General features: G+C 41.4%; 1 protein-coding gene across 1 annotated transcript in view; it reads left to right on the top strand.

Moving 5' to 3' along the window:
• Window positions 1–23,280, top strand: part of LOC113939124 (multidrug and toxin extrusion protein 2-like) — a 61,799-nt gene extending 38,519 nt beyond the window's left edge. Inside the window, exons 12-17 of the mRNA XM_027624695.1 lie at window positions 169–244; window positions 10,836–10,905; window positions 12,015–12,147; window positions 20,983–21,077; window positions 22,067–22,121; window positions 22,414–23,280. Coding sequence (XP_027480496.1) covers window positions 169–244; window positions 10,836–10,905; window positions 12,015–12,147; window positions 20,983–21,077; window positions 22,067–22,121; window positions 22,414–22,643 — 659 coding nt within the window. The 3' untranslated portion in view covers window positions 22,644–23,280. The remainder of the gene's footprint in view (window positions 1–168; window positions 245–10,835; window positions 10,906–12,014; window positions 12,148–20,982; window positions 21,078–22,066; window positions 22,122–22,413) is intronic.
• Window positions 23,281–23,516: the final 236 nt, after the last annotated feature.

Here is a 23,516-nt window from a genome sequence, read left to right as displayed (position 1 = left end):
ATTATGACCTGAGCCGAAGGCAGATGCTTAACCATCTGAGCCACCCAGGCACCCTAAATTATCACATTTCTTAACTCATTGACACAACTATCTCCTGAGGATCCAGCACTAGGATTTATTACACTCGGGAGAATTTTCATTTCCGGTTGCTTCTTCTGTATTTTCCAGGTGTTTGTGCGCTCATAGTGGGCGTTTTAATTGCAGCTTTGAAAGATGTGGTTGCCTACATATTTACCAGTGACAGGTATGTACTCCTCTTTTTGAGAAATGTTTTCTGTTTCATGCTTGCTTTTTTTTTTTTTTCCAGTGTACTTTTCTGGTTCTAAGAGGTGAGTACTATTTTCCTTCGCAGGAAAATCCGTAGTGCAGCCAGGAATGAGAACCACAGTACTAAATTTGAAGGAATTTGGGTGAAGGAAGCCCATGGTAACCATCCCCCCTCCTCCAATACCCAGTTTCTTTATTTATCAAACCTGAGTGGGGTTTCTCTTGTGCTCAATGCTGGTTTTGCTCAGAGACACAGAAAAAGCACATGGAGTATCTTCATCCCCAGAAAGGCACCTCCCAATGCACAGCATATGGACTCCCTGCACGCCTGAATCAAAAGGGCAGAATTTGTATAGATCACTAACTCAATCTTAGGTTGAATTTTACCATATTTTCTGTAATTATGTGTTTGCACAATTATCTTGATATAACGAAGTGTATTTTGTATAAACCAGATCCTCTTTATGAAAAAGCTTCAGTAATTTTCACTGGTTGCCTCAGATTACTCCTCTGAAGAAATTATTTATTTATTTATTTTTAAGATTTTCTTTATTTGATAGAGCGAGAGAGCACAAGCAGGGGCAACAGCAGTGGGAGAGGGAGAAGCAGGCTCCCCTGCCAAGCAGGGAGCCTGATGCGGGGCTCGATCCCAGGACCCTGGGATCATGACCCGAGCTGAAGGCAGACACCTAACCATCTGAGCCACCCAGGCACCCCGAAATTCGGTTTTATTACTTAATAATACTTTTGACAAACATCTCTCAGAGATCAGGGCTAGCACTGGGCAAGTTTGAGTCAGATGAAATAAAGACGGCCTTTCAAGTGGAGTCTAAGGAACAAACAGACAGGTGGTCTATCTGCAAAATAATAACTATTCTTTGGGCATGAAGCTTTGAAAAAGTTCAACTCATTCTTCCTCCTCCAGTCTTGGAAATATAAGCTGTTATTTTTCAAGGTTACAGCTGAGCTGGGAGCAAGGGATGGTACTAAGGACAGTTAAAACACCACAAAGCTCGTCGTTATTACCAAGATACATCAACTTTTCTTTTCTTTAAATTTTTTATTGTTATGTTAATCACCATACATTAGATCATTAGTTTGTGATGTAGTGTTCCATGATTCATTGTTTGTGCATAACACCCAGTGCTCCACGCAGAATGTGCCCTCTTTAATACCCATCACCAGGCTAACCCATCCCCCCACCCCTTCCCCTCTAGAACCCTCAGTTTGTTTTTCAGAGTCCGTCATCTCTCATGGTTTGTCACCCCCTCCGACTTACTCCCCTTCATTCTTCCTCTCCTGCTCTTCTTTTTTTTTTCTTAACATAGATTGCATTATTTGTTTCAGAGGTACAGATCTGTGATTCAACAGTCTTGTACAATTCACAGCGCTCACCATAGCACATACCCTCCCCAATGTCTATCACCCAGACACCCCCTCCCTCCCACCCCCCACCACTCCAGCAACCCTCAGTTTGTTTCCTGAGATTAAGAATTCCTCATCTCAGTGAGGTCATATGATACATGTCTTTCTCTGATTGACTTATTTCACTCAGCATAACACCCTCCAGTTCCATCCACATCATTGCAAATGGTAAGATCTCATTCCTTTTGATGGCTGCATAATATTCCATTGGATATATATATATATACCACATCTTCTTTATCCATTCATCTGTCGATGGACATCTTGGCTCTTTCCACAGTTTGGCTATTGTGGACATTGCTGCTATAAACACCGGGGTGCACGTACCCCTTCGGATCCCTACATTTGTATCTTTGTGTAAATACCCAGTAGTGCAATTGCTAGATCGTAGGGTAGCTCTATTTTCAACTGTTTGAGGAACTTCCATACTGTTTTCCAGAGTGGCTGCACCAGCTTGCATTCCCACCAACAGCGTAGGAGGGTTCCCCTTTCTCCGCATCCCCGCCAACATCTGTCGTTCCCTGACTTGTTAATTTTAGCCATTCTGACGGGTGTGAGGTGGTATCTTATTGAGGTTTTGATTTAGATTTCCCTGATGCCGAGCGATGTTGAGCACTTTTTCATGTGTCTGTTGGCCATTTGGATGTCTTCTTTGGAAAAATGTCTGTTCATGTCTTCTGCCCATTTCTTGATCGGATCATTTGTTCTTTGGGTGTTGAGTATAAGAAGTTCTTTATAGATTTTGGATACTTGGGGCACCTGGGTGGCTCAGTCGTTGAACGTCTGCCTTCAGCTCAGGTCATGATCCCAGGGTCCTGGGATCGAGCCCCACATAGGGCTCCCTGCTCAGCGGGAAGCCTGCTTCTCCCTCTCCCACTCCCCCTGCTTGTGTTCCCTCTCTCGCTGTGTCTCTCTCTGTCAAATAAATAAAATCTTTTAAAAAAAATTTTTTTTGGATACTAGCCCTTTATCTGATATGTCATTTGCAAGTATCTTCTCCCATTCTGTTGGTTGTCTTTTGGTTTTGTTGACTGTTTCTTCTGCTGTGCAAAAGCTTTTTATCTTGAAATCCCAGTAGTGCATTTTTGCCCTGGCTTCCCTCGCCTTTGGCGATGTTTCTAGGAAGAAGCTGCTACAGCTGAGCTCGAAGAGGCTGCTGCCTGTGTTCTCCTTTAGGATTTTGATGGACTCCTGTCTCACGTTTAGGTCTTTCAACCATTTGGAGTCTATTTTTGTGTGTGGTGTAAGGAAATGGTCCAGTTTCATTCTTCTGCATGTGGCTGTCCAATTTTCCCAACACTATTTGTTGAAGAGACTGTTTTTTTTCCATTGGACATTCTTTCCCGCTTCGTCAAAGATGAGTTGACCATAGAGTTGAGGGTCCATTTCTGGGCTCTCTGTTCTGTTCCATTGATCTATGTGTCTGTTTTTGTGCCAGTACCATACTGTCTTGATGATGACAGCTTTGTAATAGAGCTCGAAGTCCGGAATTGTGATGCCGCCATCTTTGCTTTTCTTTTTCAACATTCCTCTGGCTATTCGGGGTCTTTTCTGGTTCCATACAAATTTTACGATTATTTGTTCCATTTCTTTGAAAAAAGTGGATGGTATTTTGACGGGGATTGCATTGAATGTGTAGATTGCTGTAGGTAGCATTGACATCGTCACAATATTTGTTCTTCCAGTCCGTGAGCATGGAACGTTTTTCCATTTCTTTGTGTCTTCCTCAATTTCTTTCATGAGTATTTTATAATTTTCTGAGTACAGATCCTTTGCCTCTTTGGTTAGATTTATTCCTAGATATCTTATGGTTTTGGGTGCAGTTGTAAATGGGATCGACTCCTTAATTTCTCTTTCTTCTGTCTTGTTGGTGTATAGAAATGCCACTGATTTCTGTGCATTGATTTTATATTCTGCCACTTTACTGAATTCCTGTATGAGTTCTAGCAGTTTTGGGGTGGAGTCTTTTGGGTTTTCCACATAAAGTATCATATCATCTGCAAAGGGTGAGAGTTTGACTTCCTCTTTGCCGATTTGGATGCCTTTGATTTCTTTTTGTTGTCTGATTGCTGTGGCTAGGACTTCTAATACTATGTTGAATAGCAGTGGTGAGAGTGGACATCCCTGCCGCATTCCTGTCCTTAGGGGGAAAGCTCTCAGTTTTTCCCCATTGAGAATGATATTCGCTGTAGGTTTTTCATAGGTGGCTTTTATGATATTGAGGTATGTACCTTCTATCCCTATACTCTGAAGCGTTTTGATCAAGAAAGGATGCTGTACTTTGTCAAATGCTTTTTCTGCATCTATTGAGAGGATCATATGATTCTTGTTCTTTCTTTTGTTAATGTATTGTGTCACGTTGATTGATTTGCGGATGTTGAACCAACCTTGCAGCCCAGGGATAAATCCCACTTGGCCGTGGTGAATAATCCTTTTAATGTACTGTTGGATCCTATTGGCTAGTATTTTGGTGAGAATTTTTACATCCATGTTCATCAAGGATATTGGTCTGTAATTCTCTTTTTGGATGGGGTCTTTGTCTGGTTTGGGGATCAAGGTAATGGTGGCCTCATAAAACAAGTTTGGAAGTTTTCCTTCCATTTCTATTTTTTGGAACAGTTTCAGGAGAATAGGTATTAATGCTTCTTTAAATGTTTGGTAGAATTCCCCTGAGAAGCCATCTGGCCCTGCGCTTTTGTTTGTTGGGAGATTTTTGATGATTGCTTCAATTTCCTTTGTGGTTATAGGTCTGTTCAGGTTTTCTCTTTCTTCCTGGTTCAGTTTTGGTAGTTGGTACATCTCTAGGAATGCATCCATTTCTTCCAAGTTATCTAGTTTGCTGGCATAGAGTTGCTCATAATATGTTCTTATAATTGTTTGTATTTCTTTGGTGTTGGTTGTGGTCTCTCCTTTCATTCACAATTTTATTTATTTGGGTCCTTTCTCTTTTTGATAAGTCTGGCCAGGGGTTTATCAATCTTGTTAATTCTTTCAAAGAACCAGCTCCTAGTTTCGTTGATCTGTTCTACTGTTCTTTTGGTTTCTAGTTCATTGATTTCTGCTCTGATCTTTATTATTTCTCTTCTCCTGCTGGGTTTAGGCTGTATTTGCTGTTTTTTCTCTAGCTCCTTTAGGTGTAGGGTTAGGTTGTGCATTTGAGACCTTTCTTGTTTCTTGAGAAAGGCTTGTATTGCTATATACTTTACTCTTAGGACTGCCTTTGCTGCATCCCAAAGATTTTGAACAGCTGTGTTTTCATTTTCATTGGTTTCCATGAATTTTTTTAATTCTTCTTTAATTTCCTGGTTGACCCATTCATTCTTTAGTAGAATGCTCTTTAGCCTCCGTGTATTTGAGTTCTTTCCAACTTTCCTCTTGTGATTGAGTTCCAGTTTCAAAATATTGTGGTCCAAAAATATGCAGGGAATGATCCCAGTCTTCAGGTACCGGTTGATACCTGATTTGTGACCTAGGATGTGATCTGTTCTGGAGAATGTTCCATGGGCAGTAGAGAAGAATGTGTATTCTGTTGCTTCGGGATGGAATGTTCTGAATATGTCTGTGAAGTCCATTTGGTCCAGTGTGTCATTTAAAGTCTTTATTTCCTTGTTGATCTTTTGCTTAGATGATCTGTCCATTTCAGTGAGGGGGGTGTTAAAGTCCCCCACTATTACTGTATTGTTGTCAATGTGTTTCTTTGCTTTTGTTATTAATTGCCTTATATAATTGGCTGCTCCCACATTAGGGGCATAGATATTTACAATTGTTAGATCTTCTTGTTGGATAGACCCTTTAAGTAGGATATAATGTCCTTCCTCATCTCTTATTACAGTCTTTGGTTTAGAATCTAATTTGTCTGATATAAGGATTGCCACCCCAGCTTTCTTTTGGTGTCCATTAGCATGGGAAATGGTTTTCCACCCCCTCACTTTCAATCTGGGGGTGTCTTTGGGTCTAAAATGAGTCTCTTGCAGACAGCATATCGATGGGTCTTATTTTTTAATCCCATCTGATAGCCTGTGTCTTTTGATTGGGGCATTTAGCCCATTTACATTCAGGGTAACTACTGAAAGATATGAATTGAGTGCTATTGTATTGCCTGTAAGGTGACTGTTACTGTATATTGTCTGCGTTCCTTTCTGATCTATGCTGCTTTTAGGCTCTCTCTTTGTTTAGAGGACCCCTTTCAATATTTCTTGTAGGGCTGGTTTCGTGTTTGCAAATTCCTTTAGTTTTTGTTTGTCCTGGAAGCTTTTTATCTCTCCTTCTATTTTCAATGACAGCCTAGCTGGATATAGTATTCTTGGCTGCATATTTTTCTCATTTAGTGCTCTGAAGATACCATGCCAGTCCTTTCTGGCCTGCCAGGTCTCTGTGGATAGGTCTGTTGCCAATCTAATGTTTCTACCCTTATAGGTTACATATCTCTTCTCCCGAGCTGCTTTTAGGATTTTCTCTTTGTCTCTGAGACTTGTAAGTTTTACTTTAGATATCGGGGTGTTGACCTATTTTTATTGATTCTGAGAGGGGTTCTCTGTGCCTCCTGATTTTGATGCCTGTTTCCTTCCCCACATTAGGGAAGTTCTCTGCTATTATTTGCTCCAATATACCTTCTGCCCCTCTCTCTCTTTCTTCTTCTTCTGGGATCCCAATTATCCTAATGTTGTTTCGTCTTATGGTATTGCTTATCTTTCAAATTCTGCCCTCGTGATCCTGTAGTTGTTTCTCTCTCTTTTTCTCAGCTTCCTTATTTTCCATCATTTCATCTTCTATATTGCTGAATCTCTCTTCTGCCTCATTTATCCTAGCAGTTAGTGCCCCCATTTTTGATTGCACCTCATTAATAGCCTTTTTGATTTCGACTTGGTTAGATTTTGGTTCTTTTATTTCTCCAGAAAGGGTTTCTCTAATAACTTCCATGCTTTTTTCAAGCCCAGCTAGTATCTTCAGTCATGATTCTGAACTCTAGGTCCGACATCGTACTAATGTGCGTATTGAGTAGGTCCCTGGCAGATGGTACTACCTCTTGTTCTTTTTGCTGAGGTGATTTTTTCCGTCTTGTCATTTTGTCCAGAGGAGAATAGATGAATGAGAGAACAAAATGCTAACAGGGTAACAATGTCGCCAGAAAATATATTCTAGATAAATCAGAAAAGACCTGAAACCAGGGGAAAAGAAAGAAAAAGAAAGAGAGAAAAAAAAAGATAAAAACAAACAAAAACAGAACAAAACAAAAACAGAGTATGATCAAATATGATCAGGCTGGTGATCAGTGCCACACACTAGATTTTGGGTGTATTTTGGTCTGTTAGAAGAAAGGGCCTCCCAAAATTTTAAAGAAAGAAAGACTTATATATGTACAAATTAAGGGTTGATACGTTGAAGGGATAGAATATGACTGTAAAGATGAAAAGTATAAAAAATTTTATAAAAGGAATTGATAAGAAGTTTGAAAAAAGAAAGAAGGGGATTTAAAAAAAAAGGGGGGAGAGAATGTGATCAGGCAGGAGACTAGAACAAAGCCATACACTAGAGATTTAGGGTATATTTTGATCTGTTAGAAGAAACTGTATCTCAAAATTTTAAAGAGAGATCAACTTACATATATATGTCAAAAATAAGGGTAACTACTATGAAGGGATAGAATATGCCTCTAAAAGTGAAAAAAATGTTTTTTTAAAAAAGGGATTGATAAGATGTTGGGAAGAGAAAAGAAAAATTTAAAAAAAAGTTAAAAAAATTAACTTTGAAAGACTAAAGAATCATGGTAAAAAAGCCATGAATTCTATGTGCAGTACTCCCCTAGCGCTGGAGTTCTCCCGTTCTCCTTGATCGGTAAACTTGGTCTTGGCGGGCTGTTCATGCTGATCTTCTGGGGGTGGGGCCTGTTGCCGTGGTTCCCAAATGTCTTTGCCGGAGGCGGAATTGCCCCGCCCTTGTCGGTCGGGGCTAAGCAAGCTGCTCGGGTTTGCTCTCAGGAGCTTTTGTTCCCTGCAAGCTTTGGAGGACCAGGGTGAAAATGGTGGCCTCCCAATCTCCACCCGGAGGAGCTGAGAACTCGGGCCCCTGCTCCTCAGTGCGCCCCCAGAGAAAAGCAGTCACTCCCGTCTCCCCGGTCTCCGGCCCGCACTCCGTGCTCACCCGGCCTGTGACCGAGCGTTTCTATCTCTGGCACCCGACCCTGTGTGGAGTCTCCAAACCCAGCAGATCCCCGCGGTGCGCTCCCGCGCCGCTCCTCCCGGGGGAGGAAGGGGAGTCTCCCCGGCTCTGCCGCTTGTTGGGTCCCTGCTGGAGGAGCAGTGGCCCGACTGGGCCGCGGATCACAGTTTATGGCAACCCCGAGCTGAGAGCCCGCGCCTCGGCTCCGTCTCTGCAGCCGGCTTCCCCGCTCCGATCCCTGGGAGCTCTGCTGCACTCAGGCACCCCCTGGTCTTTCTGTGCCCCCGAGGGTCCTGAGACCACACTGTCCCGCGAGGGTTCCACCCTCCGCTTAGCCACTGGAGCGACGTCCCTCAGCGGATCCGGCTTCTAAAAGTTCCGATTTTGTGCTCCACGGCTCTAGCACTTGCCAGAAGCGGCCCACGGAGGCCCCCTCCCCCGCCGTCTATCCTCCCGAATATCGCCTCGGAGTCACTTCTCCGCACTACCTTCCAGTAAGTGGTCGCTTCTCTGTTCAGAGAGTTGTTGCTATTCTTTTCTTCGATCTGCTGTTGAGTTCGCAGGTGTTCAGAATGGTTTGATCCCTAGCCAGCTGAATTCTTGAGACCAGACAAAATCCAGGTCTCCTACTCCTCCGCCATCTTGCTCCTCCCCCTGCATCAACTTTTCTTGAAGAAACACTCCCCAGGTCACTGCAAGCGTTTGGTTAATTTCCAGAGTTCCAAAAAAATTGATTCTGACGATATTTGTCAGTTTCTGACAATATATCTTTTACCTGTGCATGGGCCATACTTTCCTCTTTCTTTGAATGCTTGTGGGTTGTTTTTGTTGGAATTACATTTTGAATATTGTAATGAGATAACTCTGGAGATCAGGTTCTCTTTCCTTGGGAATTGCTGTTCTTACTTGTTCTCATTGCTGTTCTGTATTTGTCCATTTGTTTAGTGTTTTTCCAAACTACTTTTTACGAAGAGTGTTTTCCCTGTCATGTATGGTGTCTCTTATCTCCTCAGTCAGCCAGTGGTCTGACAGATTTCCTTAAATGTCTTGATCCAATAAGAAAAGAGATATTTTTTATTTTATTTTATTTTTTTTAAAGATTTTATTTATTTATCTGACAGAGACAGTGAGAGAGGGAACACAAGCAACAGGCAGAGGGAGAGGGAGAAGCAGGCTTTGCCCCGAGCAGGGAGCCCGATGTGGGGCTCGATCCCAGGACCCTGCGATCATGACCTGAGCCAAAGGCTGGCACTTAACCGACTGAGCCACCCAGGTGCCCCCAAAAGAAATATCTTTTAGAAGTTCTGTCTCTAAATAATTTGACAGGCACTACATGGAAGGCACTTCAGCCCAAAGGGGTTGAGACAGTGGGCAGCCTCTATGCCAATCCCTTAGTGAACTGCCAAGGAGAGCAAAACACGCAATTCTGATTTTTGGAGGAAACGATCCTTATTGTCCAATATGCCACCAATAAGCCACATCAGGAATGCAGGCAGCCATCCCTATAGCTGCCTGTCATGGGAACCAGGGGATGGGAAATGGTAGCTACTATGCAAAACACCGAAATTCATGGATGCTTAATTAGCCTCTTCCTTCATCAAGTGTTCTTGCTGCAAGTTTTCAGCTAGACTCCAGAGTTCTGAAAATGGTTGATTTTGACATTTCCTGCCAGTTCAAGGACTGTTTTGGTAAAAGGATTGGTTCTTGGAGCTTCCTAGTCCACCAGATATAGACTTTTCATACTAATCTGACTCTTACCCTTTTGAAGGAAAAATTTTTTTTTCTGGAACTCTTTCAGATATTCCTTTTGTCCTTGGATGTGCTTAGGTATAGGTGAATCTTTTTCTTTTATTCAGTGTGGCATTTTATAGACTTTCAGTGTGAGGCACTGGATTTTTCTTTAGTTCTGGGTAACATATAAATGGTAGAACTTAAGGATTAATCCGAATTGTCTCTTTTCTCTCATTTTCTGTCTCTGTGTTTTGGCATATTTCCTCAGCTTTATCTTTCAAATTGAAATTTAGGGTTTTGCCAAGTCTGTTTCCTTATCTGGTCCTTAAATAGAACATTTTATTTTAGTGTTCATCTTTTCCATTTCATTTTTTTTCCATCTGCTTCTTTTTCCTTGCGTTCTGTGTTTGCTTAGAGAAATGTCAGCTCTTTGTGTCAACTATTCTGCACCCTCATTTTGGTCTTTCCTTTTTTTTTGGTGCTGTGGATTTTCTTCAGTGGCTGGTGAACACTGGGTTAATGTCCGTTTGAATGAAAGACCACATTGTCGTTTTGATTAGTAGAGAATAGTGTACAGAGTGGTCACTTTACAGTCCTATGTCTGTGCCAAAGAGGTGACTCCTGGTGAGAGGGCTGACCCCAGGCTGTGGGGGTGGTCGCTGTCGACCAGCAGTCTTCCCATTTAGGGTGAATGGTAGGGAAGCAGGACAAATTCCTTCAGGGAGCATATGATAGTCTGTCTCATGTATCGCAACCACATTGGCTCCGTCATGCAGGACCTTAGTCACCTCCAGCTCTGCTGTGTCTCTCTCCAAAATCCCAGGACCTCCGCTGTAGTCCCTCCCCAGGCAGATCTCCCACCATAATCAGAGTTCAGAGGATCCATGAATGTTTCCTGTATGAACACTGACTTTCACCTCCAGTTTTGAGGAAGACTCCCATTTGCAGAGGAAGATTACCATACACAGGCTGAAACCTTTTTTTCCAACCTGCACATTTTTATACTCATAAACAAAACTTCCAACAGTTATCCTCCATAGCGGCAGCCTAGACCGTGTCCCTTTTACCCCAAATTCTAACTAACAGAACTTAAATTAGTGAGGCTTTATTGTGTACTCGTTTTGTCAACTAGAAAAGTAGTGTTTTCACCGAATTACCTGATCAATTCCTTAGGTTTGTCAGATCCGTAGTTAATTAGTACTCCATTGATATGTGATTTTTGAGTCACTGACTACTTTCTTTTCCTCCAACAGAGATATCATTTACCTTGTGAGCCAAGTGATGCCTATTTTTGCTCCCTTTCATCTATTCGATGCACTTGCGGTGAGTATTTGGAGTGATTTTGGTCTAATATACATGGCAAAATTTGTGTTTCTAACTTTTGAATTAAACGTCTGTGATTTCATCTTTGAGAAGAGAGAGCTCTTGCTTCAGGCATTCTTAGCCATTTGTGGAAAAGATGGGTCACGGTAGAGTATAGCATCTCAAGGTGGAAGAAACCAGAGCCATCCAACCTCCACTTCTTTATCTGGGGCCTGAATGCCCTGTGTGACATCCTAACCAAGTGATCACGTGATCTCTGCTGTATCGTCCAAGGCAGGCGAGGCCACCTTTGAGTTAACTCTGACCACTAAAAAGTGTTTCCCTAGGCTGATTTTCTCTAGATTTGTAGGTATTTGGAGACCCTTCTTCTGTACGCTGGAATGATGCCTTGAGGCTTATTCCCAATTTCAGCAATTAGCCCTCATGAGATGATTTCTGGGTACATTTGCCATCTTGCTTTTTCCCCCAAGGAATTTCTAATGTTTGTTAACGTCGCTCTGAAGATGGGGTACCCAGTTGAACACTGGCTGTGTTAAGAATAATGTGGAAGAAAACAAGACGATCGTTGCCACTCTGGTTCTGGGCATTTCTGAAGCCCATGATCGCATTAATATTTTTCAGCCATGATATCAGACTGGTTTCTGCTGAGATTTCCATCAGTGAAGCTCTACATTTTTTAACATGTGCTTTTACAAAATATTTTTTAAGGATTTATTTATTTTGGTAGGGAGGGGCAGAGGGAGAAGGAGAGAGAAACTTAAGCAGACTCTGCGCTGAGTGTGGAGCCTGATGTAGGGCTCGATCCCACAACCCTGAGATCATGACCTGAGCCCAAATCAGAGTAGGACGCTTAACCCACTGAGCCACCCAGGCTCCCGACAAAATATGTTTAAATAGAGATTTAAATGATGTTACCTGATGGCTTTCTGATGAAAGTTGTTAATGTAACCTTAGAAGCAAAACATTTTTCTTTATCTCTTACATAATGTGTGGTTCTCGTTTTGAGAACTGACCGTATCCAGACTTGTGATGTATTAATGTAGTAATCCAAACTTGATGTGATGACAGGTAAATGATTGCAGTGTTGGTTTTGGTATTCCTCTCTTTAGGGCACCTGCGGGGGAGTCCTTCGAGGTACAGGAAAACAAAAGATTGGTGCTATCTTGAATGCCATTGGTTATTATGTTTTTGGTTTTCCCATTGGAATATCTCTGATGTTTGCTGCTAAACTTGGGATAATAGGTATGTTTTTGATTCTTCTGTGATCAACTTCAAATCTCATCTGTCTTACTAAGATAAACTGCTTGAGATATAAAGCAGTTGACTGAAAAGTAACCCCTGTGGCATTATTTTCTCCTGAAACAGTTCCTCCCTGCCTCCTCTGTACAACAACACTGGAAATGTGGTCTTGAAGAAAATAGACATGATCTGTGCCCTCAGGATGGGGCCAGGATTAATTAATTACTCAGTAATTCCATTTGGGTTCAGTACTGCAAGAGAGAAGAACTTGGTCCTGTGAGCACCTATCATGGGTTGGAGGACAGAGTTGCCAGAACTGGCTTGCCCTAAAGTAGTCATGCATTAGCCTCAGACCTGCAACATGATGATTTACCTAGGTGAAGTGAACACCACTTATTGAAAAACTATTCTTTGCCCACTGAATGATCTTGGCATACTTGTTGAAAATTAGTTGGCTATAGATATATGAGTTTATTTCTGGACTCTTCCTTCTACTTTGTTAGTCTCTATATCTGGCTCATAGCAGGACCACTCCGTTTTGATTTCTGAGATCAGGAAGCGTAAGCCTTCCAGCTTTGTTCTTTTTAAATTTTGTTTTGGCTATTTGAGGATCCTTGGGATTCCATATGAATTTGAGGGTCACGTTTTCCATTTTTGCAAAAAAGAAAACAAAAACCATTAGAATTTTTATCTGCATTGAATCTGTAAACTGCTTTGGAGAGAATATTGGAATCTTAACAATAATAAGTCTTCCAGTCCATGAACAAAGGATGTCTTTCCATGTATTGGGGTCTTTAATTTCTTACAGCCAGTGTTTTGTAATTGTCAGTGTTTTTTCACTTCCTTGGTTAAGTGTATTTATTTTATTTATTTGACAGACAGAAACACAGCAAGAGCGGGAACACAAGCAGGGGGAGTGGGAGAGGGAGAAGCAGGCTTCCCGCCGAGCAGGGAGCCCAATGCGGGGCTCGATCCCAGGACCCTGGGACCGTGACCTGAGCCGAAGGCAGACACTTAACGACTGAGCCACCCAGGCGCCCCCCCTTGGTTAAATTTATTCCTAGATATTTTATTCTCTTGGATACAATTGTGTATAGAATTATTTTCTTAATTTCCTTTTCAGATTGTTCCTTCATGGTATATTAAAACACAACTGATTTTTGTGTGTTAATCTAAGTTTACGAATTTATTAGCTGTAGTATTTTTTTTAAAGATTTTATTTATTTATTTGACAGAGACAGTGAGAGCAGGAACACAAGCAGGGGGAGTGGGAGAGGGAGAAGCAGGCTTCCCGCTGAGCAGGGAGCCCGATGCGGGCCTCGATCTCAGGACCCTGAGATCGTGACCCAAGCCGAAGGCAGATGCTTAATGACTGAGCCACCCAGGCACCCCTAGCCGTAGTACTTTTTATGTGTGGGTTTTTTAAAAGATTTTCTATATATAGGATCATGTCATATGTAAATAGAAATCATTTTACTCCATTTCTAATTTTTTAAATTTTTTATTTTTTATCAAGATAAGTGTATTCTTTAATCCCCATCACCTATTTCCCTCTTTCCCCCCAACTTCCCCGCCTCAGTTTGTTCTCTATAGTTAAGAGTCTGTTTCTTAGTTTGTCTTTCTTTGTTTCTTAAGTTCCACATATGAGTGAGATCATATGGTATTTGTCTTTCTCTGGCTGACGTATCTTGTTTTGCCTTATACTCTCTAGCTCTACCCACACCATTGCAGATGGCAAGATTTCATTGTTTTTAATGCCCAAATAATATTCCATACACCACATTTTCTTTATCCATTCATCTATTGATGGACACTGGGTTGCTTCCATATCTTGGTTATTATAAACAGTGCTGTAATATAGGGATATATATATCTTTTTGAAATAGTGTTTTCATTTTCTTTGGGTAAATACCCAGAAGCAGGGTTATTGGATCATATGGTAGTTTTACTTTTATTTCTTTGAGGAACCTTCATTCTGTTTCCCTAAGTGGCTGCACAAATTCACATTCCCACCAACAGTGTATGAGGTTCCCTTTAACTTTATTTTTTTTAAGATTTTTATTTATTTATTTGAGACAGAGCGAGAGTGAGAGAGAGAGAGCATGAGTAGGGGAAGGGGCAGAGGGAGAGGGAGAAGCAGATACCTCCCTAAGCAGAAAGCCCAGTGTGGGGCTCTATCCCGGACCCTGGGATCGCAACCTGAGCCAAAAGCAGATGCTTAACTGACTGAGCCGCCCAGGTGCCCCGAGGTTCTCTTTTCTTCATATCCTTGACAACACTTTCTATTTCTTGTCTCTTTTGTACTAGCCATTGATTAGTGATATTTTCATTTGTATGTTGGCCATCTCTATGTCTTTGGAAAAAATATCTCTTCAGGGTCTCTGACCATTTTTTAATCAGATTGCTTTTTGGTGTTGAGTTATATAACTTCTTTATAGATATTTTGGGTATCACTTGCAAATATCTTCTCCTATTTGGTAGATTGCCTTTTTGGTTTTTTGATGGTTTCCTTTGCTGTGTGAAAACGTTTTATTTTGGTATAGTCCCACCAGTTTTTTGGTTTTGTTTTCCTTGCCTGAGGAGATAGGTCCATAAATATGTCTAAGAGATTACTGTTTATATTTTCTTTTGGGAGTTTTATGGTTTGGGGGGTCTCACATTTAGGCCTTTACTCCATTTTAAGTTGATATTTGTGTATGGTATAAAAAGTGGTCTAGTTTCATTCTTTTTCATGTAGCTGTCCAGTTTCCCCAAAACCATTTATTAAAAAGACTCTTCTCTTGCCTTCCTTTCCAATTTTAATGCCTTTTATTTCTTTTTCTTGCCTTATTATTATGGCAAGAACTTCTACAATAGAGCTTTAACATTTTTCTATATTCTTCTACAGTACTTTTTTTTTTAAGATTTTATTTATTCATTTGACAGAGAGACACAGCGAGAGAGGGAACACAAGCAGGGGGAGTGGGAGAGGGAGAAGCAGGCTTCCCGCCGAGCAGGGAGCCCGACGCGGGGCTCGATCCCAGGACCCTGGGATCATGACCTGAGCCGAAGGCAGATGCTTAACGACTGAGCCACCCAGGTGCCCCTTCTTCTACAGTACTTTTATTTTTAAGTTTAGAAAATGTAAAAACTGAAATTCACATGATGTAAGATAATATTCACAGAGAGCTTTTATCAGAAATATGGTAACATTTTATGTATGTTATATTATTTAGGTTTATGATGCCCACATACGATGTGATCTCCCACTAGTTCCACCTTAAATCTGAAGAAGCTAAAACCTGAAGAGGTTAAGTAATTTTTCCCACAGATAGCAAGTGATGAAACAGGATTTGAACCCAGACAGTTTGCCTCCAAAGTCGTACTTATTACTGTTGTGGGCACATTATATCCATCCCTTTGCGTTTCATAATCCCCTCATTCTTTCAACAAAGCTTTGTCTGTATAGCTCGGGCCCTGCGGTATGTTAGAATCTGGGAATATAAAGATAAACCAGATCCCGATCTTTTGTGAGCTCATGGTACCTGCTCTTACTATTTATTCCTCTTACGTTCTTTGGCAATTTTTCTACTTTATGCTCTTTGAAGGTAGGCCTTCACCAAGGCCCAGGAGATGATCCTTTTGCTTTTCTTGTTCTGCATTCTCTTCCTCAGAAGCCTCAGGGCCTCACCTCAGTCTTTGGTGCCTGTGGCTGCTGGATCTCCATCTCTGGGCCTGACTTCATGCCTGAGGTCCTGCTCTGTGTATTGCAGCTGCCCCACGTGTTCACGGTGGTCCTGCCAACATCTCTGACTCCCGGCCCCCTTTCTGATCTAGTCTTCCAGGCTCAAGAACTCTGCCCCAGTGATGCTGCCAAGTCTTACCAGCTCTGCCTCCGTAACCTCTCATATCTGCGAGGGATTTATCCCTACTTCAGAGAGGAAGAGTTGAGAATGTATAATGGGTATGGCATTTATCTTAGCGTTTGTTATCTCCGGTAAACTACGTGCCTAACTCAGATATTTATTACTCTCATGAAGCTATTACCACTCAGCATGTGTTTTCCTGCAGAGCAAGCAAAGGAAGAGGTACTTGAGGCCGCTTCTGTTTCTCAGACATCTTTCTTTCTCAGGGAAATTCTTCTCTCCTGGGTTTACTTTTTGTTTATTTATTTATTTTTAAAGATTTATTTATTTATTTATTTATTTGACAGAGAGAGACAGTGAGAGAGGGAACACAAGCAGGGGGAGCTGGAGAGGGAGAAACAGGCTTTCCGCGGAGCAGGGAGGCTGATGCGGGGCTCAATCCCAGAACCCTGGGATCATGACCTGACCCGAAGGCAGACACTTAACGACTGAGCCACCCAGGCGCCCCTCTCTCCTGGGTTTAATCTCAAAATAGTACCTGGCGATTTCTGTCTGTAGGGAATAAATCCATTCATGTCAAAAGATGACAGAGCCAACTCTGAAATCCAGCTGCCAGTTAGTCCCAGACCTGGAGGCCGTTTGTGTTTTCATGAAGTGGGTACATCTCTGACACTCAGTTGTTTATGTTCATTTTGGAAATGTTAGCTTCTGTTCAGGCATTTTTTAAAATCCTTTTCCTCAAAAGCTTTTACACATTTCTTGTTAATTTTAGCCTGGGACGTTTTATCCTTTAGTTGCCATTGTAAATGAGGTTTTCCCCTTCCAATATGTAATCTGAGTGGTTGTTTTTTATGTGTAGGAGGTCTGTTAGTTACTATATGTGAATTTTCTATCTTGTTACTTTGGAATTCCTCTTAACTGCAGTAGTTTTCTGTTGAATGTCATGGCTTTTCCGGGTATACAGTCATATCATCTACAAATAATTTTATATTGTCTTTACCAGATTTGATACCACTTACTTCTTTCTTTCTTTTTCTTAATGTCTCTAGTAATATAATAAATTGTTGTAGTATTTGTGGAAATGCTTGTCTCGTTCAGGATTTTTTAGATAATGCTTCCAGTGTTTCTATGATAAATATCATGCAGGATTTGGGGCTAACACACACACATGCAAACACACATAAGTAAGCGGATGTGTACTTGCTTTTTAAATCATGTTAAAGAAGTATCCATTCAGTCTATTTTATTGAATATTTCCAACCAGAATGGTTGGGTATTTTGTCAAAAAGAATTACATATCATAGGTAAATAAGAATAATTTTACTTCTTCCTTTCCAATTTTTATGCCTTTTATTTCTTTTCTTGCCTTATTGTTCTGGCAAGAACTTCTACAATAGGATTTTAACATTATTTTTGTATTTGTCTACTTTATTTTTACTTTTGTTTAAAAAAATAACTTTTTAGGGGGGTGCCTGGGTGGCTCAGTCGCTAAGCGTCTGCCTTCGGGTCAGGTCACGATCCCAGGGTTCTGGGATCGAGCCCCACATCGGGCTCCCTGCTCAGCGGGAAGCCTGCTTCTCCCTCTCCCACTCCCCCTGCTTGTGTTCCTGCTCTCGCTGTCTCTGTCTGTCAAATAAATAAATAAAATCTTTTGAAAAATAAATAAATAGGGCGCCTGGGTGGCTCAGTTGGTTAAGCGACTGCCTTCGGCTCAGGTCATGATCCTGGAGTCCCGGGATCGAGTCCCGCATCGGGCTCCCTGCTCAGCGGGGAGTCTGCTTCTCCCTCCGACGCTCTTCCCTCTCGTGCTTTCTATCTCTCATTCTCTCCCTCTCTCAAATAAATAAATAAAATCTTTAAAAAAAAAAAAAAAACCCCCCCCCCAAAAAAAGAAAAATAAATAAATAAAAATAAATAAATAAATAACTTTTTAGTGTCTGTGGAAATGATCCTATGGCTTTTCTCCTTAAATATATTATGATGATAAATGATATTAATTGGTTTCCTCATATTGAACAATCCTGGTTATTACGTGCTGTTCTTTTATTGAGCTGCCAGATTCTATTAATATCTTATTTAAGGATTTTTTTTGCAATGATGTAAGTAAGATGGGTCTGTAGTTTTATTTTTTGTATAATCTTTCTTAGGTTTTGATATTAATTAATGTTATACTCCTTTCATAAAAGGAACTAAATTTCTTTCCTTTCTGTATGCCCTGGAACAATTTACATAGTATAGGAACGATTTGCTTTAAAAAGGTTTGGTGGAATTCTGTGAAACTGTTGTGACCTCATGTTTTGGAGGGGTTTATCCTTTTTACAGCTTTCTCAATTTTATCTCTGAAAAATCAGTCTGTTTAGACCTTTTTCTTTGGGGGGGGTCACTTTGGCAAGTCACCACTTTTTTTTTTTTTAGAAAATTATCCATCATCAAGATCCTAAATGTACAAATGTACAAAATTGTGCAGAATAATCTATCATGTGTTTTGGGGATAAGTTGTTATACATGTGTTCTGCATATATATCCACATCTGTATTTTCTGTAGACTTAAGTAACAGTGAATTTTTTTTTCTTTTTAGTGAAAAAAGTAGCCTAATTAGAGGACTGACGAAATGCTGTAGTGTGTATTCAAATAGGTTCTTTAGTTCTGTATCCAATCAGTACATTTTTTCCATGTAAAAATTTTGAATCTGCCCCAGTTCTCTACGACATTTTAATCTTGCAGCTGTCCTAAGATCCCGCACCTCACAAACAGGTGCTTAGTGTCTTCTCTTGACTTTTTTGGAAATGTTACTTGGTGGCTTAATGAATAACTGTCTTCAGTGTCATCTCTCTTTTTAATGACTGGTACAGCCGGTGGGGGGGGCCTTTGCGGTAGCTGATTAACGTCGAGCTGGGCTTCATCATTCTCTCTTTGGGACACACAACTGCCGAATATTTATTACTGTCTCACGGTGCTGCTACCAAACACTGGCCCTAAACACGGGGGAAGTACCGTTTACTTAAATAGCAAGAGCCCCTGTTCTTAATAAGCTGCTAGCGTTTTACAATTCAACTTTACTTAAAAAAACAAAATGCAAAAACCTCTCTCTTATTAGAATCTAATGCTTCTTTAGAATAAGCAGATCTCCCTCTCTTTGTTCACTAAGGGGCTTTTTACCGTTGTACTTAGTAGGTGCTCAGATTTGTTAAAAAGTACTTTTAAATTATTAAAATTTTACTTTAACAGTATGGAAATTTTGGAAAATGCTTAAAATATACGGAAAATTAAATTACCTTTAATTATACTGCTGAGCTATAACAGCAGAGGCATTCAGTGTATTTTATTCCAGTATTTTTTCTGTCATTCACAGATGTAGGGTTACACTGAATATGTAATTTCCTCCTATCCCATGTTAAAGACATGGTTTTTATTATTTTTTTTTAAAGATTTTATTTATTTATTTGAGAGCGAGAGTGAGAGAGAGAGAGAGAGCACATGAGAGGGGGGAGGGCCAGAGGGAGAAGCAGACTCCCCGCTGAGCAGGGAGCCCGATGTGGGTCTCGATCCCGGTACTCCAGGATCATGACCTGAGCCGAAGGCAGTCGCTTAACCGACTGAGCCACCCAGGCGCCCCAAAGACATGGTTTTTAGTACCTCTATAATATTTCCTTGTATCATTTCTTTAGTGCTTCCCTGATAGTGGACATTTAAATTGCTTCTCTTTATTTATTTATTTTTTAAGATTTTATTTATTTGTTTGACAGAGAGAGAGAGAACACAAGCAGGGGAACAGCAGAGGGAGCTGCAGAGAGAGAGAGGGAGAAGCAGGCTCTCCTGCCACATGAGGCTCCCTGCTGGGTGGGAAGCCTGCTTCTCCCTCTCCAGCTCCCCCTGCTTGTGTTCCCTCTCTCTCTCTCTCTAATAAATAAATAAAATCTTTAAAAAATTAAAAAAGTAAGTAAATAAACTGCTTCTCTTTATAAATAAGATTGTGATGTGCATCCTAGGTGTACGAATTACTAACATCCCTGAGTCTTTCCTCAGGACGATTCCTATAGGATCACTCCCTCAAAGGGATGTCAGTCCACCTGCTTCTCAACTAAAGAGAAGTTTTGTTGAATTCTCAGGGGTTTGGTTAAATTCCAGGTTTTGTTTCATTACCAGGAGTCCACAGAGGACCAGCCTCCGTGTGCCTTTGCCAGTGTGGGGCCCCGCATGTGTAATGAATGAATGAATGGACTAATTCTCAATCTATGCCATATTCCATCTCTAACCAAAGCAGCCTGCTTTGTAGCGAAATTGTTGATATACGAGTAGATATTTTTATATCCACTTTGGCATATAATGGATATTTTAGTTTAAATAGTTCCTTCTCATAAGTGGATAGGCATTGTTTATATCTTTTTTTTTTTTTTTAATGGATCCATTCATATTCTCAGTAAACTTTTCCACACGGCAGTTGGTTTCTCCTGGGCCTGGGCCTGCTCCTCCCTCTGCCTGCAGGGCCTGTCCTGTAGCTGTCACAGCTGCCCCCCCTCCCCCACGGGAGAGAGCTACCTGCCCTCTTCGCGGACTCGGGGCTGTAGGTCACTGTGACGGCGCTCAGCTCGGTGTCTTCCGTGGCCTTCCTCACCCTTCCAGCTAGCATGTTTGCTGTCTTGTCTCCCCCAATAGCGTGTAAGCTCCAGGAGGGCCCTGATCTTGGCAGCCTGTCCAGTTCTGTGTTTCCAGCCCTTAAAACAAGACCTGCCACAAACAAAGCCAGGACATACTCGTTTAATCAACGTATAAGCAGCGAACGGTTCTGTGGTGTTTTTACTGCTTATTGGCAGAGTGATTGCCACTGATGGATCAGTGGGAAGCTTGAGTCTAATCCTGGTCCATGCTTATGTAAATTTCTAAGGCAGTTATTTTAACTCTGCAGACACAGTAATTTTGGAAGAATGTTAACAATGACGGGAAAATAACTTGAAAACATCTAAGCCAAGGTTCTCATTCCTGTATCCCTAGGTCTCTGGTCTGGATTGATCATCTGTGTTTTCTTTCAAGCCCTTTTCTATTTGGTGCTCATCTGGAGGACAAACTGGAAGAGAGTTGCGGAGCAGGTAACAGCGCGTCCTTCTAGAAGTGTGGCTCTTTCTTGGCCCCGTAGCTGGAAGGAATCTTCGAGGGTCAAAATGCTAAGAATGCCACTGGCAGCATGGCTCGCTTCGATTCCTGGAAAGCGTCTAATAGGAGAGTTAGGGGGCAGAAGGACATCATGTTTCAGCGCGTTTTCTTCTTCGTACAGTTAGTTCAGTGTCTACTCCCAAGGGCTTAACAATTGTACTGATTTATCTGTTTTTAGGCCTCTTTTTAGAAACATTTTTGGTCCATGTTTTCCTAAAAAGCAGTCTGCTAAGTATCTATGATCAGTGAGGAGTGCTTGGGGGCAGAACCATAACCTACGAGTGGAGGAACGGGATCCTGACTGTATGGGCATCTCTCTGTGTGAATTGTGAGCTGTGTTTATTGGTCGAGATGAGATGGATGGGAGGTTGGCATAGGGGACATGTTACTGATGGGGAGGGGGGTGAGTTCAGTGCACAAAGCGTCCCTGCTTCAGTTTTGTCCCCCCCGCACCCTTCCAGGTCTCACATACCTTTGGTTTTCCTAATTGTGCTGTATGATGTCTTTCCTATCTTAGTGTGATCTATGGAGGGAGTGAATTGTACAGGACATTCAGTTGGGCCATACATAAACCATTCTTTATATGATAACACCATTTGTCTTTAGACTTTATTCCTTATATCAGTGCTTAGGAACACTGAAATGCACAGTGTAAGAAAAATAATGTTAAATCTGCAACTATAGGCACAAGTTTTTTTGTTTGTTTGTTTTTTGTTTTTTTACGTTATTATTGTGAGCTGAGCACTGGGGAGAATAGTGATTTTTCCAGTGTTACGTTCTATGGTCATTGGCCAGAGAGGACTGTGCTATAGATGTTAGAGTGCTTTAGGAGTGGTTTCATCAGTAGCTCAGGTGAAATTTTAACAAGAGAATACACGCCTAACTTGACTTACACTTCATTTACTTCTGTAACACTTATTCTCAGGCACAGGTCCGAGCTGGGCTGAAGGGGATCAAAGAGACCACACCATCACCAGCAGGTAACAGACAACACGGTCTAGGGCCCTTGATCTGCCTCATGAGGCCAAAACTTAATGTAGCCAGAGTTACTTAGTTTATGAGATCCTGCTCTCTTGCATAATAAATCTTGCCTCTGCTTAATAATTGGGCGATCAACTCTGGGTTCTCCTGTGAAATGTTCTTAATGTAATTTCACATATACCAGTCAATAATTGGTCATTGTTTACAACGTATTCTTATGTAACTTTCCATAATATCCCTCTGTTGAACCCTGTGCATAAGTGTGTATACTCTACTGTTCTCTGCAATCAGATCAACCTGTCTTGGAGAAAGAAGTAACCGGTGGAGTGGTTTTGCCTGATACCATCACACCCGAGAGCCAGACCCTCCAACTAATGGTACTAGAAGAAAGCAACCAGTATGCCGTGTCCACCATTGGGGATGTTTTGACAGTGAGCCAGTTGATTTTCTATCGTGGAATAGCTCTAGCTGTTGCTGTTGCTATTCTTTTAGCAGGCATTTTAATCAGGGTTTTTCAATGATCGTGGCTCAAATAGAAGGATTGTCACCAGCCCACAAACTAGACAGGATCATTATTACTGATCTGTGAAGTGTGGGAGGTGACCTTGTCACACGGAGAGCGGTCTCGCTCCCCGCTGTGAGTGGAAAAGATATCAGTGATGTCTTGTTAGTTATCCCGAGAATCTGCACTATCCTCATGGAGATCAAGAAAGGAGGTAGACTTCTTAGTTTCTCCCAGACGTTAACTCTATCATGGCTTGTAAATCTGTAAATTTCATTTTCCCTGCTGGAAGTGTTCCGCACTCTTCTGTTGAGTATCTTCCCTCTTGCAGGAAAGTTTGCTGCCCTTTAAAACTGATGGCTGATTCAGCTTTGTTTGTATTTCTCTGTTAATGTATAGACTCTTATTAGTAGGTGTGTATTAAGTGCCTGTTGAAGTCCTATCTCAGGTATTGCCATATAAGGTTCTGTAAAATAAACACCTTAAAATTGAAAATGCGTGCTAATAATATTTGAGGCTGTAAAATCTATTGAAATGTTAACTTTTAGTTTGGGGCCTTTGAACACATTTTTGTGGCAACTTGCATATTAAAAATCCAATCTGTGGGCGCCTGGGTGGCTCAGATGGTTAAGCGTCTGCCTTCGGCTCAGGTCATGATCCCAGGGTCCTGGGATCGAGTCCCACATCGGGCTCCCTGCTCCGCGGGGGCCTGCTTCTCCCTCTGCCTCTCTCTCTCTCTGTCTCTCATGAATAAATAGAATCTTAAAAAAAAAAAAATCCAATCTGTGTTCTCTTCTGCCGCTCAGCTCCCCAAATGCTGCCCCCTCCCAGCAGATTTTTAAAGCCTTTATGGGGAGTGTGACCAACCCAAATAGAAAATACTAAAAATAAG

Source organism: Zalophus californianus, chromosome 16 (assembly GCF_009762305.2).
Source record: "Zalophus californianus isolate mZalCal1 chromosome 16, mZalCal1.pri.v2, whole genome shotgun sequence".
Lineage (NCBI taxonomy): Eukaryota > Metazoa > Chordata > Mammalia > Carnivora > Otariidae > Zalophus > Zalophus californianus.
This window is presented reverse-complemented; position numbering and strand designations above follow the sequence as displayed.